This window comes from Lynx rufus, unplaced genomic scaffold, assembly GCF_022079265.1.
Source record: "Lynx rufus isolate CCGP_SWC_20201006 ecotype Redwood Valley unplaced genomic scaffold, mLynRuf1.p SCAF_12, whole genome shotgun sequence".
Lineage (NCBI taxonomy): Eukaryota > Metazoa > Chordata > Mammalia > Carnivora > Felidae > Lynx > Lynx rufus.
The window spans coordinates 435,022-453,566 of NW_025814826.1; the positions used below are offsets into that span (position 1 = coordinate 435,022).

The 18,545-nt window shown below is 39.4% G+C and overlaps 1 protein-coding gene, 1 long non-coding RNA gene and 1 pseudogene across 2 annotated transcripts in view; 2 read left to right on the forward strand and 1 right to left on the reverse strand.

Moving 5' to 3' along the window:
• LOC124507605 (ankyrin repeat domain-containing protein 26-like) overlaps positions 1-18,545 on the reverse strand; it is a 705,441-nt gene that overhangs the window by 354,906 nt on the left and 331,990 nt on the right. The window contains 3 exon segments of the mRNA XM_047073901.1: positions 756-893; positions 1,126-1,306; positions 3,146-3,359. Of these exon segments, the coding sequence (XP_046929857.1) occupies positions 756-893; positions 1,126-1,306; positions 3,146-3,359 (533 nt within the window).
• Positions 1-18,545, forward strand: part of LOC124507612 (uncharacterized) — a 150,325-nt gene that overhangs the window by 45,125 nt on the left and 86,655 nt on the right. The window lies entirely within an intron of this gene.
• On the forward strand, positions 7,305-10,087 carry LOC124507608 (dnaJ homolog subfamily C member 10-like; annotated as a pseudogene).

The window sequence follows — 18,545 nt, forward strand, 5'->3', positions numbered from 1 at the left end:
ATGATTTACTGCTGCAATAACTTGCATTTCCTCTTCATGTTGAAAACAGTAATAAATATAAAGGAGGGGAAATACACTCAGCTATTTTATTAGGAATAAAATACCTATCAATAAATTATCATTAAGTATATACCACAGCATACCATTGTTATCAAAAGTTCCTTGTAATGAAATAGGATGCTACTTGAAGCAAAAGTGTTACTTTTCTCAAAAGTAGGAGACTTGATACCGAAAATATGATCAGTGAACTGGCTACACTTGTCCTCCTGTCCATTAGCGGAAGTGTTCACCTAAACTATTAATATATCAAGGCAGTGAAGTAACTGTTCAAAACTAAAACACATGTTGCTAGTAGCAATAGTTTTGAGATTAGGGAAAGCTCATCAATTCCTACAGAAAGTAATAAAAGCCTCTCTTTGGACGAGGACATTATGAATGTCACTAGTTGTTGCAGACAATGCATTTAATCAAGAATATTATTTTATCCAGTGAAGCAAAAATGCCACCGTCCCCCATGACCCTCCACTAAATATATGTGCTTTTAAAATCCTCTATAGTTTCCATGATGATCAGAGTTCAGTTTCATATGTACATATATATATATATATATATATATACATATAGATACACACACACATATGTATATACACACACACACACACACATACACACGGAGAAAAAAGTAACAATAACTAAAAAATAGAATGCATACAAATACATACACACATGAACTTCAAAATAACTAAAGAAGATACCTTAGAATTAGTTTTCTTATGAGCCATTTCTAGCTCCTTTTGCTTGCAAAAGAGATTGTTTAGACTTCCATCTTGTAAGACTCTGGCCTTCTGTTCTGGAGAAAGTTGCCACTGAGTGTCACTGCGCTCTTCTACAACCTGGAGACACATTTCATTATGATTCTGGTCTCATACCGTTAAAAAAAAGAAGGTCAAAAGCTGAAGAGGAGAACTTTAAAAAAAATGTTCAAAAGAACATAATCCCATGTTTTAATTTATTTTAAACCTAAAGAATATATATTGAGTCAAAGGGATACTATAAAATATATATGTATACTATTACACTATGTAATATAGATGGAAATACAGTTTTTATCAAAGACTGATTTACCTGATTTTTTGTGGCCTTCAATTCCGTGTTAAGCATTCTAAGAGCGAGTTCAACTTGTTGTTTTGTTTCAACTTCTTTCTTATATTCGTCTTCTTTTCTTCTTAACTTTTCCCTAATATTTTCATATAACATATCAGCATTTCTTCTTTCTTCTTCTTCTTCTTCTTGTTTTAAGGTACATCTGCAATTACATGTGCTTCTTTTAAAATTTGTTTTGTTAGACATAAAAAGTTCATTTTATGATCTGGTTCCACATAAGTTGGCTTATTATCCAAAAGAAAAATTTCTATGGTCTCCAATTGTTTTCCTTGTAGGGCTCATGTTTTTAATTTGTCACTTCAATGTCTTCCAAACCATACATACAGTTGAAAAGAAGCCAGGAGAAAGCATTATGAAACTTCGTTAGTTTTAGTCAGTAATAACTCTGGTAGGTGTTGTAGGAAAGGAAGTTTGAAATTATCCAGGAAAGTTAGAGTTGAAAATTACCCCCTTTCCCACAGGTATAATTATTCCTCCATAGGACAGATAATTCAGTTTCTCATTAAAAAGAGAAGTTGCTGTTTATAAGCAAGTTTATCAATTCACTGGAAATAAAATTTCCACTTGACGAAACCTTACAGGTACCTCCAAAATGATGTGCAGAGAAAGAGAGCATCTGTGGATGTTGTTTACACAACATACACGTGCAGATTACTGTCATCCAAGACTACGCTGACGAGTCTAATATCTGTTGCCTATGCTTTTTGTTTCTTCTTCCACAACACTTGCAACTTACCTTGTTGATGATTACCTACTTTATGAATCACTTAAACATCCCTTCTAGAACAACACAGGATACGTATTAATTAAGTAAACAATAAAGAGTAATATGACCTTTCAGCATACACTTTTGAATTAATTTTATCTACCTATGACAGAGATGCTGAAAAAACTTCTCAGTAACCACTTTCCGTATTACTTTTTTTAATGTTTATTCATTTTTGAGAGAGAAAGGGAGAGCCCATGCAAACAAAGGGGGGGGGGGCAGAGAGAGAGAGAGAGAGAGAGAGAGTGAGGCAGAAAATCCGAAGTGGGCTCTGCACTGACAACACACAGCTCGATGTGGGGCTCGAACTCACGAACCCTGAGATCATGACCTGAGCCAAAGTCGGACGCTTGACTGACTGAGCCACCCAGGCGCCCCCATTTTACTTTGTTTAAATTTTTTATTGAGAGAGAGATGACGCAAGTGAGTGAGGGTGGAGAGAGGGAAAGAGAGACAGAATCCCACGAGGGGCAGACAGAGAGGGAGAGACAGAGTGAGAGAAGAGGAGCTCATCCAAAGCGGGGCTCGTGCTCACCCAAAGCAGGGCTCGAGCCCACCCAAAGCAAGGCTCAAACTCACGAGATCATCACCTGAGCTGAAGCTAGATGCTTAACCAGCTGAGCCACCCAGGTACCCCCACTTTACCTTTTAACCCCTGCATGTTAAGAAGCAAACGGAATCAATTTTGGCGGATTTTACTGTCTTGAGAAAAATGACCATTTTATATTCTGTTGGTAGGTACAGAAAGTAATATAAACTTTCATGAGAACAATTTAAAAATATGGATCAAAGACCTTTTTAAAATTTTTTATACTTTAACCAGATTACATTATATTGAAGAATTGACTCCAAGCAAGTAACCAGACATGTAGAAACAGATTTATATAAAAGACATTCCTGACAGCATTAATTAAAATACAGAGAGATGAAAAACAAGCAGAATTCAATCTCTTAAATAATGATGTTTCTTGGACTATGGTGGACTTTCATATGGCCATTAAAATTGTGATTTGGAATATACATTAAAGTATTAGAAGTATTCACTGTTAAGAACTTGCTGTGTTATTTCCAAGAACCGCACACCTCACAACACTAAACAAGTATTCTTTCCAGGAAAATCCCATAAGGTAAGTCAGCAATTACAAAACTGCCCCTACACATCTGTAGTATAAAAGGAAACAGTTGAAATATTTCCTTAAAGCCAAGATGCTGTACCTCAAACTGCAGAATTCACGTTCCCATTCCACTTTTTGATGTTCTAACCGTGATATCATGTCTTTGGCTTCCTGTAGCTCGTTTTGTAGTGCACTAACCATTTTGTCCATTTTTGTCATTTTTCCCATAAGAAGTTTACAGTGATTTTTGTTAAGTTTCCTTAATTTCTCATAGGAAACACGTATATCTTGGATTTTCAAGAAGCCAGCAGAATCTGCATCGGAGAAGAAACAGAAATGAAATAGATGAGTACTTTTTGCATATACAGGCCTGTGCATCTTCAATTCACTCATTCACACATTGAGTAAATATATACCTTCAATGGAAGATGTTATACTCAGCTCTACAGATGCAATAGAGAAGACCCCTGGCTCTCGATTAGCTTAAAGTCTAGTGAAGGAGAAAGACAACTCAAATGGTAATTCTAAATTCAGATAGTTCCTATTAGAAGACAGAGTTCTGTGATCATAACTTGATCTAGATTGGGCCCAAGGAAGATAGATGTCCCTGAGGAAGAGATAAATATACTGAGGAATGAAGGATGAGCAGGAGACAATTAAGCAAAGGAGGAAGACAAGCACTCTCGACAGTCTAGAGCATGTGCCGAAGTTCCAGTAATCTGCTTCTGGCCAAGATGGGGTAACACATACTGATTGATCTTCCTACCTGAAGCAAGCAAAAACAAAACAGACAAAATACAATTTTAACATGATATTCAAGACGCAGAACTTCAGACAATTGAGGACAATGATCCCTGAAAACAAAACACGTTAGCCTAACACGTATGCCCAAGCTCACTGCCTTGAGAGAGTTTCCAGGCTATGAAACAAGATAAATAAATTATTTAGGTAGATTTCACCAGACTCCTTGAGTCGTGGTGGCAAAACTGAGAGTCTGGTGAAGTCAAGGCAGATAGAAACGACAGGTCAGCATCCAGGAGAGGAGAAAGCAGGACACAGAAAGAACCCTGGGCATCTGCACAGGGTCCCCTTTGGCTATTCAGCAGAGTAACAACCAGTGCATACATGGAAGGAAGTCATCAAGGGAAAAAAAATCTGAAAAGAGTAGAGGAAACACTGCCTGGTGCTCCCACAGCACGAGGGACAGTATCTATTCACATTAGCTAAGATAGAAAAACTCATAATTTGCCTTAGGCTGATCACCACTCTGGATTCATCCAATAATTTGTAAGAGCAAGACTAAAGGATCCAACTGTTTGTAAGTAACTTAACTATATCTCCAAACAAAGCATGAAAAGATAACTAGAGGCATGGGAGCTATTGTTTTAAAAACCAAATAGTACTTACAGAGACGTAAATTATGTTAGCCATGAACAATACGATGGGTAGGAATAAACACATATTAGACATCACAAAACAAAGGACTGAAGTTTAACATTGGAAACCTGGGAGAAAACTTCAACTGGGAAATATACAATTGCCCAAAGAGGCAGGGGAAAGGGACAGGAAAAAAAAAATGGCCCAAATCTTCCTAAACCTCATGAAAACTATAATCCCACTGACCCAGGAAGGATATGTCTAGGAAAGAAGAAATGGAAGTCAACTCTTGTGATTTGCCTGAACTCTATACGATGTGGTATAACATTACTGGAAGGGAGACTGTGATGCTGAAGCCATAGACTATAAACCCTAAACCAACCACTAAAGCAGCAAAACTGAAAAGTTCTAGCTAGGAAGCCTAAATAGATAAGTGAATAAATGAATACATGAATAAATGAATACATGAATAAATAAATAAATGGATAAAACTGAATCATAAAAATTACTCGATTAAAAGAAAGCGGAAAAAGAAGAGAACGGGAACAAGGAGCAGATAGGACAAATGCAAATCAAACAGCATGATGACATATTCAAATCAACTATCTCAAAAATCACAGTAAATGGCCATTTGTAGCAACGTGGATGGAACTGGAGAGTGTGATGCTAAGTGAAATAAGCCATACAGAGAAAGACAGATACCATATGTTTTCAGTCTTATGTGGATCCTGAGAAACTTAACAGAAACCCATGGGGGAGGGGAAGGAAAAAAGAAAAAAAGAGGTTAGAGTGGGAGAGAGCCCAAGCATAAGAGACTCTTAAAACCTGAGAACAAACTGAGGGTTAATGGGGGGGTGGGAGGGAGGGGAGGGTGGGTGATGGGTATTGAGGAGGGCACCTTTTGGGATGAGCACTGGGTGTTGTATGGAAACCAATTTGACAATAAATTTCATATATTGAAAAAAAACATCACAGTAAATGAAAACGGTCTAAAAGCCTCAACTAAAACGCAGACTGTCAGAATGGATAAAAAAGGAAGACTCAACTAGATGCCACCTATACAAAATGCACTTTAAATGTCAAGACAGAAATTTGTTCGAAAGACAGGAATATGATATACCACACTAACACTTGACCAAACAAGGCTGAGCTAGAGTGGCTATATGAATAGCAGACAAAACAGTTTCAAGCAAAAAAAATATATATATATATTACCAGCAATAAACAACAGGTCATTATATAATCATAAAAGGGTCAATTAAGAGCAATCTTAAATGTTCATGTATCTGTTAATAGCTTCAAAGTACATGAAGCAAAAATTGATAGAACTGAAAAGAGAAAGAGGCAAATTCACAATTATAGTCTGATATTTCAACACGCTCAACATCAGCAAGGGCATAGTAGACTTGGCCGCCACTATTCTTCTCAAGGATCTATGGAACACTTACCAAAAAAGACTATGTTCTGGGTCAAAAATAAATCTTAATAAAAGGAAGAAGTCAAGAGGCCTGAAGTCATAATAGTGTGTTCCCTGACCACAAAGCAATCAAATCAGAAATCAAGCACAAAAATATCTCTGGAAAATACTCAACTATTTGTGAACTACAGAACACATCGAAATATCCCCTGGGTCAAAGAAGTAATGAAAAAAGAAAAAAAAAATTAGAAAGGATTCTGAACTGAATGAAAATGAAAACATAGTAGAATTTGTAGAGTCCTGCTTTAGTAGCACTCACATGAAGACTGATAGCACTGAATGTATACATTAAAAAAGAAGAGGGAAGTGCGGTGCTCCTTGCTGCCTTTGTGGCTCCTCCCCCAGCTTCCCAAGGCACCCTGCCCTGCCCCGCCCCACCCTGGCAGTGGCTGGAGAGCAGGTGCTTTGTTCACAGCGCACAGCAGGCACTTGGGTGGGTGGGGGCGGGGTCCGCCAATGCCGGGAATTGAAGGTGGGGGAGTAGCTGTAGGAGGAGACCCCCCTAGACTGAGGTGGGCATGGGTCGGGCCCCGGGTTCTGCTGGAGCGGGAGGCGGCGGCGGTGGCAGAGGCATGGTCCTTCTGGAAGGGAGAGCCCAATGCCTCTGCACCTGTCTCCCCTCCCTTCCTCTCCGCCCCTGCCATGGGTTTTGTGTTCTAGCTCCCCATCTTTTTCTCACTACCTACATCATCACCCTTCTTCCGACTTCACTTCCCAGCTTCTTGCGACCCTTTCTCTCACTTAAGCCTCAGTTACTCAGGCTCTTTTCACCCTAGTCTTGCCGGAGACTTCATATGCCAGCAGTCTCTTTCATGGGATGTCCCCATCCTTCCCCTCTTCCCACATCCTATTCTGGGCTGATGGCAGCCAGAAATCCTTCCTATTGCGTTTACCGGCAGTTTCCACCTGGCCCTGAAGCTTGGTGCAGATCAAGTCCACCACACCCACGCTGAGAAGGACCCCTAGGAGAACCACTTGTCCCATGGTGGTATTGGACAATGTGTTCTCGATTTTCCTCTGGTTGCTTATTTTAGTCTGAGTATTTGTTACTCTCCACCGCTATACTTTACAAACGTATGTTTTGGTTGCATGACAAGGAGTTGGAAATGAGCCAGAGACCATTTGCAGGTAAGGAGAAGATTTAGACATTGAGGATTCAAGGAAGAAAGGAGAAACAGAATGTTAAGAAGGTTAGATTCCTGAAAGTATTTCGATATCTTTTGTGATCTGAGGAAGTGGAGATTACTGAGCCTACACAGATTGACATTTTGGAAGAAAATTTCATGGTGCTTGATTCGCTCTTGGAGTAACGTGAACACAAGTTCTCAAACCTGCATATTCTCTCAGTTGGAACCAGCTGTATATCTGAATGTTCACTTTCATCAGAACTTGTATCAGAGAAAGAATGGGAGTCTGCTTCAATGAAAATGACTACCTCTGGGACCTGAAAAGGGTCATTCTGTTTCCTAATAGTGTATATGACCATTTTCGTGGGCACAGATCAGGATTTTTACAGTTTACTTGGCGTATCCAGGACTGCAAACAGTAGAGAGATAAGACAAGCTTTCACGAAGTTGGCATTGAAGCTACATCCTGAAAAAAAAAAAAAAAAAAAAAAACGAATAACCCAGGGCGCCTGGGTGGCTCAGTCAGTTGAGCGTCCAACTTCCGCTTGCCTGGGTCATGATCTCACAGGTCGTGGGTTAGAGCCCCGCGTTGGGCTCTGTGCTGATGGCTCGGAGCCAGGGGCCTTCTTTGGATTCTGTGTCTCCCACTCTCTCTGCCCCTAACCCACTTGCATTCCGTCTCTGTCTCTCTCAATAGTAAATAAACACTAAATAAATAAATAAATAAATAAATAAATAAATAAATAAATAACCAACCAACCAACCTACCTACCAACCAAATGAATAATCCTAACGTACAGAGTGATTTTCAAAAATAAATAGAGCATATGAAGTACTCAAAGATGACGATCTGTGGGAAAAGTATGACAAATACGGAGAGAAGGAACTTGCAGATGATCCAGAAGGTGGCCCGTATGAAAGCTGGGATTATGATCGTTTTGATTTTGGTGTTTATGATGATGATCTTGAAAGCATGACATTGAATAGAAGAGAAGTGGATGCTGCTGTTCATTGTGGAGAACTGTGGTTTGTGAACTTTTACTCCCCAGGATGTTCACACTGCCATGAATTAGCTCCCACATGGAGAGACTGTGCTAAAGAAGTAGATGGATTGCTTCAAATTGGTGCTGTTAACTGTGGTGTTGATAGAATGCTTTGCCGAATGAAAGGAGTCAACGGATCTCCCAGCCTCTTCCTTTTTAGGTCTGGAACGGCCACGGTGAAATATCACGGGGACAGATCAAAGGAAAGTTTGGTGAGTTTCGCCATGCAGCATGTTAGAAACCCAGTGATGGAATTATGGACAGGAAATTGTGTTCACTCCATAGAAACTGCTTTTGCTGCTGGTATTGGCCAGCTGATCACTTTTTGTTGCAAAGGAGGAGATTGTTTAACTTCATAGACACGACTCAGGCTCAGGGGCATGTTGGATGGTCTGGTTAATGTAGGATGGATGGACTGTGCCACCCAGGACAAACTTTGTAAAAGTCTGAATATTATCACAAGTACTACTGCCTATTTTCCTCTGGCGCCCCATTAAATAACAGAGAGAAAAGCAGCATTTTGTTCCTTAATTCATTGGATGCTCGAGAAATATATTTGGAAATCATGCAGAATTTCCAGATTTTGAGCTACTTTTGGCAAATACACTAACGGATCGATTGTCTCATCATCTATGGCCCTTATCGTTTAGTTTCGGAAAATATGAAAATCCAAATGATCCTGAGTTGAGGGAACTAAAAACTCTACTCAAAAGTGAACGTATTCAAGTTGGCAAGGCTGACTGTCCCTCTGCACCAGACATCTGTAGTAACCTCTCTTTATTTCAGCCATGTCTAACAGTATTTAAAGGACAAGGAACCAAAGAATATGAAATTCATCATGGAAAGAAGATTCTATATGATATACTAGCCTTTGCCAAAGAAAGTGGTAATTCTCATGTTGCCACACTTGGACCTCAAAATGTTCCCGCCGATGACAGGAACCGTGGCTTGTTGATTTGTTTGTGCCATGGTGTCCACCATGTCAAGCTTTATTGCCAGAGTTACAAAAAGCATCAAAGCATCTGCGTGGTCAGCTTTAGTTTGGTACACTAGATGGTACGGTTCACGAGAGACCCTGTAACACGTATAACATTCAGGCGGATCCAACAACAGTTGTATTCAACCAATCCGAGGTTCATGGATAAGGACATCACTCTGCTGAACAACAGATCTTGGAATTCATAGAGGATCTTAGGAACCTTCAGCGACCTCCCTGACACCCACCACTTTCAATGAACTAGCTAAACAAAGAAACCATGATGAAGTCTGGATGGTTGACTTCTACTCCCATGGTGTCATCCATGTCAAGTCCTAATGCCAGAATGGAAAAGAATGGCCCAGACACTAACTGAACAGTTACTGTGGGCAGTATAGAATGCCAACAGTATCATTCTTTTTGTGCCCAAGAAAATGTTCAGAGATACCCTGAGATAAGATTCCCCTCCCCCAAAAACCAAATAAAGCTTTTCAGTATCACAGTTACAATGGCTAGAAGAGAGATTTGGGGCACGGGATTTCGACCTCAAGCATCCACAAATCTAATGACTCAGACTTTCGATGAAAAAGTTATACAAGGGAAAAATCACCGGGTGATTGAATTCTATGCTCCTTGGTGTGGACCTTGCCAAAATTTTGCTCCAGAGTTTAAGCTCTTGGCTAAGACGATGAAAGGAAAAGTGAAAGCTGGAAAAATAGACTGTCAGGCTTAGGCTCAGACATGCCAGAAAGCTGGCATCAGAGCCTATCCGACTGTTAAATGTTATCCCTATGAAAAAGCAAAGAGAAACATTTGGGGAGAGCAAATAGATGCCAGAGATGCAAAAGCAATCGCTGTCTTACTAAATGAAAAATTGAAAAATCTCCACACTCATGGAGAGAGAGATGAGGATGAAGTTTAATGATATGAAGATGAAGAAAAAAGAGAAAAGGAATTCTAACCCATGACATCAGAGGAACATCTTTGTAGGATGTTGCTACATTCTGGGTCACACTAAAGGAACATTATCTCAGAATTGTAATTGCACTGTCTGAATTCTGTACAACATTGGTATAAATGAAGGGTTTGCAAGCTTTTTCTGTAAAAGGCCAAACTGTAAATATTTTAACCTTTGTAAACCATATACTTTTGTCCCTTAGTACTTTGTTTTTGCTTTGTTTACAACCCTTTACAAAATCTAAAACTTTTCTTACCTCAGGGCCATACACAAACAAGCCAAGCCACATTCAGTCCATGGGCCATAGATTGCTGACCCCTGGAAATGATACTAAAACTGCCTGGCTCAACCAGGAGCCTGCTCTGTCAAGTACATACATGTCTAGGGTCTATTCCTTAAAGTTTTGTGGCTGGCCCGAAAGGAAATAATTTGGTATTTATTTACCTGTCTGAAAAATTGTGTGAAATGGATTGTGGCCATAGTGTAATTAAAAAAAACCACACACACACACACACACACACACACACACACACACAATGTGGCAAGCAGATAGCCTATTTTCATGGTGTATTATAGTAAAGAGATTTTCTTCTTTTTTCTTTCTAAAGGTTGAAGAACTGATTTTAATTTTTCACAATTGAGAAAAATTTTGGTAAAATAATGTCAATAGATTTCTACAGTATCTAGAAGAAGAAGAAGAAGAAGAAGAAGAAGAAGAAGAAGAAGAGAAGGGGGAGGGGGAGGAGGAGGAGGGAGGAGAAGGTAGAAGGAGAGGAGGAAGAAGGAGAGGAAAAAGAAGAAGAAGAGGATGAAGAGGATAAGGAAGAAGAAAGGTCTGAAATCTATGACATTGGGTTCCACCTTTTGAAACTAGAAAACTAAAACAAATTAAACACAAACCAAGCAGAAGAAAGGAACTAATAAAGACAAAAATCACATGAAAGAAAGCAGAAAAACGATAGAGAATAATCAATGAAACCAAATGCTTTCAGGAGGTGAAAAAAAGGATAAATTTCTACCAAGACTGATCCCAAAATGAAGAGAAACAAGGGAAGTATTAACAATATATCAGAAATTAGTAATGTAACTAACATTACTGGAAATTCACAGATACTAAAAAAATAACAGAGTAATACTATGAACTTTATATAATTAATTTGACAACTCAGATGCAGTGGGTAAATTCCGTGAAAGACAGAAATTATCAAAGCTCAATCAAGAGTGAAGGGTGCCTGGCTGGCTCAGTTGGTAGAACATGTGACTCTTTTTTTTTTTTTATATATATGAAATTTATTGACAAATTGGTTTCCATACAACACCCAGTGCTCATCCCAAAAGGTGCCCTCCTCAATACCCATCACCCACCCTCCCCTCCCTCCCACCCCCCATCAACCCTCAGTTTGTTCTCAGTTTTTAACAGTCTCTTATGCTTTGGCTCTCTCCCACTCTAACCTCTTTTTTTTTTCCTTCCCCTCCCCCATGGGTTCCTGTTAAGTTTCTCAGGATCCACATAAAAGTGAAACCATATGGTATCTGTCTTTCTCTGTATGGCTTATTTCACTTAGCATCACACTCTCCAGTTCCATCCACGTTGCTACAAAAGGCCATATTTCATTTTTTCTCATTGCCAGATAGTATTCCATTGTGTATATATACCACAATTTCTTTATCCATTCATCAGTTGATGGACATTTAGGCTCTTTCCATAATTTGGCTATTGTTGAGATGGCCAACTCATCTTTGACAAAGCAGGAAAGAACATCCAATGGAAAAAAGACAGCCTCTTTAACAAATGGTGCTGGGAGAACTGGACAGCAACATGCAGAATGTTGAAACTAGACCACTTTCTCACACCATTTACAAAAATAAACTCAAAATGGATAAAGGACCTAAATGTGAGACAGGAAACCATCAGAACATGTGACTTTTGATCTCTGGATGGTGAGTTCAAGCCCCATGTTCGGTGTAAAGATTACTGAAATGAAGTGAAATGAAATGAAATGAAGTAAAATGAAATGAAATGAAATGAAATGAAATAAAATAAATAAAATAAAATAAAGGAAAAAAGAACAGATAAACTAACTAACTCTATATGTATAAAAGAAACTAAAGTCTTAGATAAAGATCTTTCCACAGAAAACAATTCCAGGGCCAAGTAGCTACACTAGTAAATTCATCCAACATTTTAGGAAGAAATGTTATCTATTCTACACAAAGTCTCCCCCCCAAAATGGAGAGGAGAAATATTTCTCACCTCATTCTATAAGGCTAGCATTACCTGAAACCAAAACTAGACAAAGATACTATAAGAAATAAAATTCTGTCATAAGCATGGGAGCACAATTTCTGAAGAAACCATCCACAAATCAAGTCTAACACTACATTAAAGAGGGGGGGTGTGTCAACATGGCAGAGAAGTAGGGGTACCTGAAATGACCACATCCCTCAAACACAGCAGTGAGGCAAGAAGATGTGGAAATCTAGGAATCCGGGCTACAGTGTGACACAAACATCTCCAGGGGCCCATGGGGACAACTTGCCAGGTCATGGAGATTTCTAATCTATTCTTTCTGCACCTCTTCTGTATCTCCTTCTTATTTTCCTTTCTCTCTCTCTCTCTCTCTCTCTCTCTCTCTCTCTTTCTCTCCCTCTCTTCCCTGCCTGGATTAAGTTGTATAGTTTCTCTGATTCTCTGCCTGGTCAATTTTTTGTCTTCTTCTCTTTTCCTTTGCCCCTGTCATTTCTCCCTTTGTATGAGATAAGGCATCTTCCATCACCCCCCCCCCAGTGTTTAAATTCTTTTCCAAGTTTACATTATGAACAAATCTAAGCACACCTGCTGGAGTGGCCAACCCACCAATATGAGTAGGGAAATAAAGCAACCAGAGTCACAACAACAGAGAGCATGAAACACACTCCAAAGATACCTGTTGAAGGGCCAGTCCTGGATAGTATACGACCCCTTTTTAAAATAGTAGTGCTCACAGGTGCAGGACACATGACAACTAGGAAAACACATAAAGTACCGAACACTGAGGAAATGGAAGAATTCTCCTCAAAAGAAACTCCAGGAAGAAATGAGAGCTAGAGAATTGCTCAAAACAGATATAAACAATATATCGGTTCAAGAATTTAGAATAATAGGTGTAAGATTAACAGCTGAGCTTACAAAAAAGCATAGAAGTCAGCAGAGAATCTATTGCTGCAGGGATCAAGGAACTAAGAAATAGTCACAGCAATTAAGAAATACTGTAAATAAGATGCAAAATAAACTAGATGCAGTAACAGCAAAGAAGGAGGAAACAGAGGGGAGAATAAGTGACATAGAAGATGAAAGTATGGAAAATGATGAAGCCAAGAAAAAGGGTGATAAGAAAATATTAGACCATGAGGGGAGTATTAGAAAACTAAGTGATTCAATGAAATGTAATAATATCCGGATCATAAGAGTTCCAGTGTAAGAGAGAGAGAGAGAGACAGAGAAAAGGGCAGATGGTTTACTTGAACAAATTATAGGTGAGAACTTCCCTAATCTGGAGAAAAGGAAGCAGACATCCACATCCAGAAGGCACAGACAACTCTCTTCAGATTCAACAAGAATAGGTCTTCTCCACAGCATATCATAGTGAAACTGGCAAGTTACAAAGAGAAAAGAGATTCTGAAAGCAGCAAGGGACAAACGGGCCTTAACCTACAAGGGTAGACACATATGGGTACTAGCAGACCTGCCCGCTGAAACTTGGCAGGCCAGGAGGCGATGGTAGGAAAAAGTCCATGTGCTGAATAGGAAAATATGCTGCTAAGAATCCTTTCTCCAGCAAGGATGTCATTCAGAATAGAAGGAGAGATAGGCTTTCCCAGAAAACCAAAAACTACAAGAGCTCATGACCACTAAACCAGCCCTGCAGGAGATCCTAAGGAGACTCTGTGAGTGGAATGTTGTCAAGGCTACAAAGGACCAGAAACATCACCACAAGCATGAAAGCTCCAGACAACACAATGACATGAAATCCATATCTTTAAATAATCACTCTGAATGTGAAGGGACTAAATGCCCTTATCAAAACACATAGCGTATCTGAATGGATTAAAAAACAAACAAAATCCATCTATATGCTGTCTACAAGAGACTTATCTGAGACAGGAGGACACCATTAGATTGAAGGTTAGGGGATAGAGTACCATGTATTATGCTACTGGAAGTCAAAAGAAAGCTGGGGTAGCCATACTTAGATCCGACAAATGAGATTTTAAACCAAGACTCTAACAAGAGATGGCGAAGGGCATTATATCATAATTAAGGGATCTATCCATCAAGAAGAGCTAACAATTGTAAATGTTGGTGCCCCCAACTTGAGAGCCCCCAAACATATACATAGATTAATCACAAACCGAAGCATTCTTATTGATAATCATATGGAGATTGTAGGTGACTTAAATACTCCCTAACAACAATGGACAGATCACCTAGGCACAAAATCGGTAAAGAAACCAAGGCCCTGAATGATACGCTGGACCAGATGGATTCGACAGATCTGTTCAGAACTTTTCATCCAACAGCAGCAGAATACACATTCTTCTCGAGTGCACGTGGAACATTCTCCAAAACAGATCACACAGTGGGTCACAAAACAGCCCTCCATAAATATAAAAGAACTGAGATCACACCATGCATATTTTCAGATCACAACACTATGAAACTTGAAATCAAACAAAAGAAAAAGTTTGGGAAGCCTCTAAATGCATGGAGGTTGAAGAACATCCTACTGGAGAAAGAATGGGTCAACCAGACGATGAAAGCAAAAATTAAAAAAATATATATACAGGCAAATGAAAATGAAAACATGACAGTCCAACCCCTTCGGGATGCAGCAAAGGCAGCCCTAAAAAGAAAACATATCGCCATCCAGGCCTTTCTCAAGAAATAAGAACAATCCGAAATAAAAAATCGAACCTCACACCTAAAGAAACTAGAAGAAGAACAGCAAAGAAACCCTACAACCATTAGAAGAAATAATAAAGATTAGAGCAGAAATAAACACTATAGAATCCAAAAGAAAACCCCGTAAAAACAAACAAACAAACAAAATAGTAGAACAGCTCAATGAATCTAAGAGCTGTTTTTGTTTAAAGAATAAATAAACTTGATAACCCCCTAGCCAGCTTTCTCAAAAAGAAAAGAGAATCCAAATAGATAAAATCACGAATGAAAAAGGAGAGGTCACAATCAACACCGCAGAAATACAACTATTAGAGAATACTATAAAAATGTATATGCCAACAAACTGGACAACCTGGAAGAAATGGACACATACCTAGACAACCACACATTACCCAAACTCAAATGGGAAGAAATAGAAAATATGAACAGACCCATAACCAGCGAAGAAATTCAATCAGTTATCAAAAATCTCCCAACAAATATGAGTCCTGGGCAAGAAGTCTTCCCACGGGAATTCTACAAGACATTTATTTTTTTTTTTTTATTTTTTTTAAATTTTTTTTTTCAACGTTTTTATTTTTAATTTTGGGACAGAGAGAGACAGAGCATGAACGGGCGAAGGGCAGAGAGAGAGGGAGACACAGAATCGGAAACAGGCTCCAGGCTCTGAGCTATCAGCCCAGAGCCCGACGCGGGGCTCGAAATCACAGACCGCGAGATCGTGACCTGGCTGAAGTCGGACGCTTAACCGACTGCGCCACCCAGGCGCCCCTCTACAAGACATTTAAAGCAGAGTTAATACCGATTCTTTTCCAGCTGTTGAACAAAGAAATGGAAGAAAAGCTTCCGGACTCTTTCTATGAAGCTAGCATTACCTTGAGACCCCACTAAAAAGGAGAATGACAGGCCAATATTCCTGACAAGCATGGATGTCAAAATTCTTAACAAGATACTGGCAAATCCAATTCGGCAGTATATGAAAGAATTCTTCACCATGATCAAGTGGGATTCATCCCTGGGCTACAGGGCTGGTTCAATATTCGCAAATCAATCAAAATGATACATCACCTTAATAGAAGAAAGGATACGGTCATTCATATGATCCTGTCAATAAATACAGAAATACATTTGACAAAATACAGCATCCTTTGTTAATAAGAAACCCTCAAGAAAGTTGGGATACAAGGAACATACCTTAACATCATAAAAGCCATATATGAGAAGCCTGCTGCGAATATCCTCAATGGGGAGAAACAGAGAACTTCCCCCCTACCCTGCCCGCCGAAGATAAGGAACACAAAAGGGCCGTCCACTCTCACCAGTGTTGTTGAACATAGTGTTGGAAGGCCTAGCCTCAGCAATCATACAACAAAATGAAATAAAACACATCTAAATTGGCAAAGAAGTTAAACTTTCACTTTTCGCAGATGGCATGATACTCTACATGGAAAACCTGAAAGACTCCACCAAAAAGCTGCTCCAACTGATACATGAATTCAGCAAAGTCACAGGATACAAAATCAACACACAGAAATTGATTGCACTTCTATATACCAATAATGAAGCCACAGAAAGAGAAATCAAGAAACTGAGCTCATTTACAATTACACCAAGAACCATAAGATACCTAGGAATCAACCTAACCAAAGCTATAAGAGATTTTTATCCTGAAAACTATAGAAAACATATCAAAGAAATTAAAGAAGACACAAAGAAATGGAAAAACCTTCTATGCTCATGGACTGGAAGAAGAAATATTGCAAATATGTCGATAACGACCCAAAGCAATGTACACATTCAGTGCAATCCCAATCAACGTTGCACCGGCATTCTTCTCAGAGCTAGAACAAACAATCCTACAATTTGTATGGAACCACAAAAGATCCCAGATAGCCAAAGTAATGTTGAAAAAGAAAACCAAAGCTGGAGGCATCACAATCCCAGACGTTAGCCTCTACTACAAAGCTGCGATCATCAAGGGAGTATACTATCGGCACAAAAAGAGACACAAAGGCGAATGGCATAGAATAGAGAATCCAGAAATGGACCCACAAATGTATGGCCAACTAAACCTTGGCAAAGCAGGAAAGAGTATCCAATGGAAAAAAGATAGGCTCTTTCGCAAACGGTGCTGGGAGGGCTGGGTAGCAACATGCGGAAGAATGAAACAGGACCAGTTTCTTACACCGTGCATAAACTCAAAATGGATGAAAGACCTCAATGTGAGAGAGGAAACCATCAACACCCTAGAGGAGAACACAGGCCACAACCTCTTTGACCTTGGCTACAGCAACTTCTACTCAACACATGTCCGAAGGCAAGGGACATAAAAGCAAAATTGGGCTCTTGGGACCTCATCAAGGTAGAAAGCTTCTGCACTTCAAAGGAAACAATCCACAAAATTAAAAGGCACCAACGGAATGGGAGAAGATATCTGCACATGACATATCAGATAAAGGATTAGTACCCATACTCTAGAAAGAATTGGCCGAACTCAACACCTGAAAAACAAATAATCCAGGGAAGAAATGGGCAGAAGACATGAATAGACACTTTTCCAAAGAAGACATCCAGACGGCCAACAGGCACATGAAAGGATGTTCAACGTCGCTCATCATCAGGGAAATACAAATCAAAACCACATTGAGATACCACCTCACACCGGTCAGGGTAGATAAAATTAACAACTCAGGAAACAACAGACATTGGTGAGGATGTGCAGAAATGGGAATTCTCTTGCACTGTCGGTGGGAATGCATGGTTGTTGCCGCTGCTCCGGAAAACAGTGTGGAGGTTTCTCAAAAAATTAAAAATAGAATTACCCTACAACCCAGCAATTGCACTACTAGGCATATATCCGAGGGATACAGGAGTGCTGATTCATAGGGGCACATGTGCCCCAACGTTTATACTATCAACAATCACCAAATTATGGAAAGAACCCAAATGTCCATCAACTGATGAATGGGTAAAGAAGATGTGGTTTATATATACAATGGATATTACTTGGCAATGAGAAAGAATGAAATCGTGCCACATGCAACAACATGGATGGAACTGGAGGGTACTATGTGAAGTGAAATAAGTCAGTCAGAGAAAAACAGATATCATATGTTTTCACTCATATGTGGATTTTGAGAAACTTAACAGAAGAACATGCGGGAATACAAGGGGGAAAATAGTTTCAAGCAGAGAGGGAGGCAAACCATAAGAAACTCTTAAATACAGAGAACAGACTGAAGGTTCATGGAGGGGTGGGGGAAAGGGAGAGTAGGTGATGGGCATTGAGGAGGGCACTTGTTGGGATGAGCACTGGGTGTGGTATGTAAGTAATGAATCATGGGAATATACTCCCAAAGCCAAGAGCACGATGTATACACTGTACGTTAGCTAACTTGACAATAAATTATATTTCATTAATTAATTAATTAATTAATTAATTAAACTACAGCCGTGTGTGTGTGTGTGGGGGGGGGAATCTCACAATACACTAAGGGATAACTTGTTGTTACCAAATGGGGTTTATCCCAGAAATGCAGAGTTGGTTTAAGATTCAAAAACCGTATCTATCTCCGTAGATAAAATATGTTCCTTGTCAAA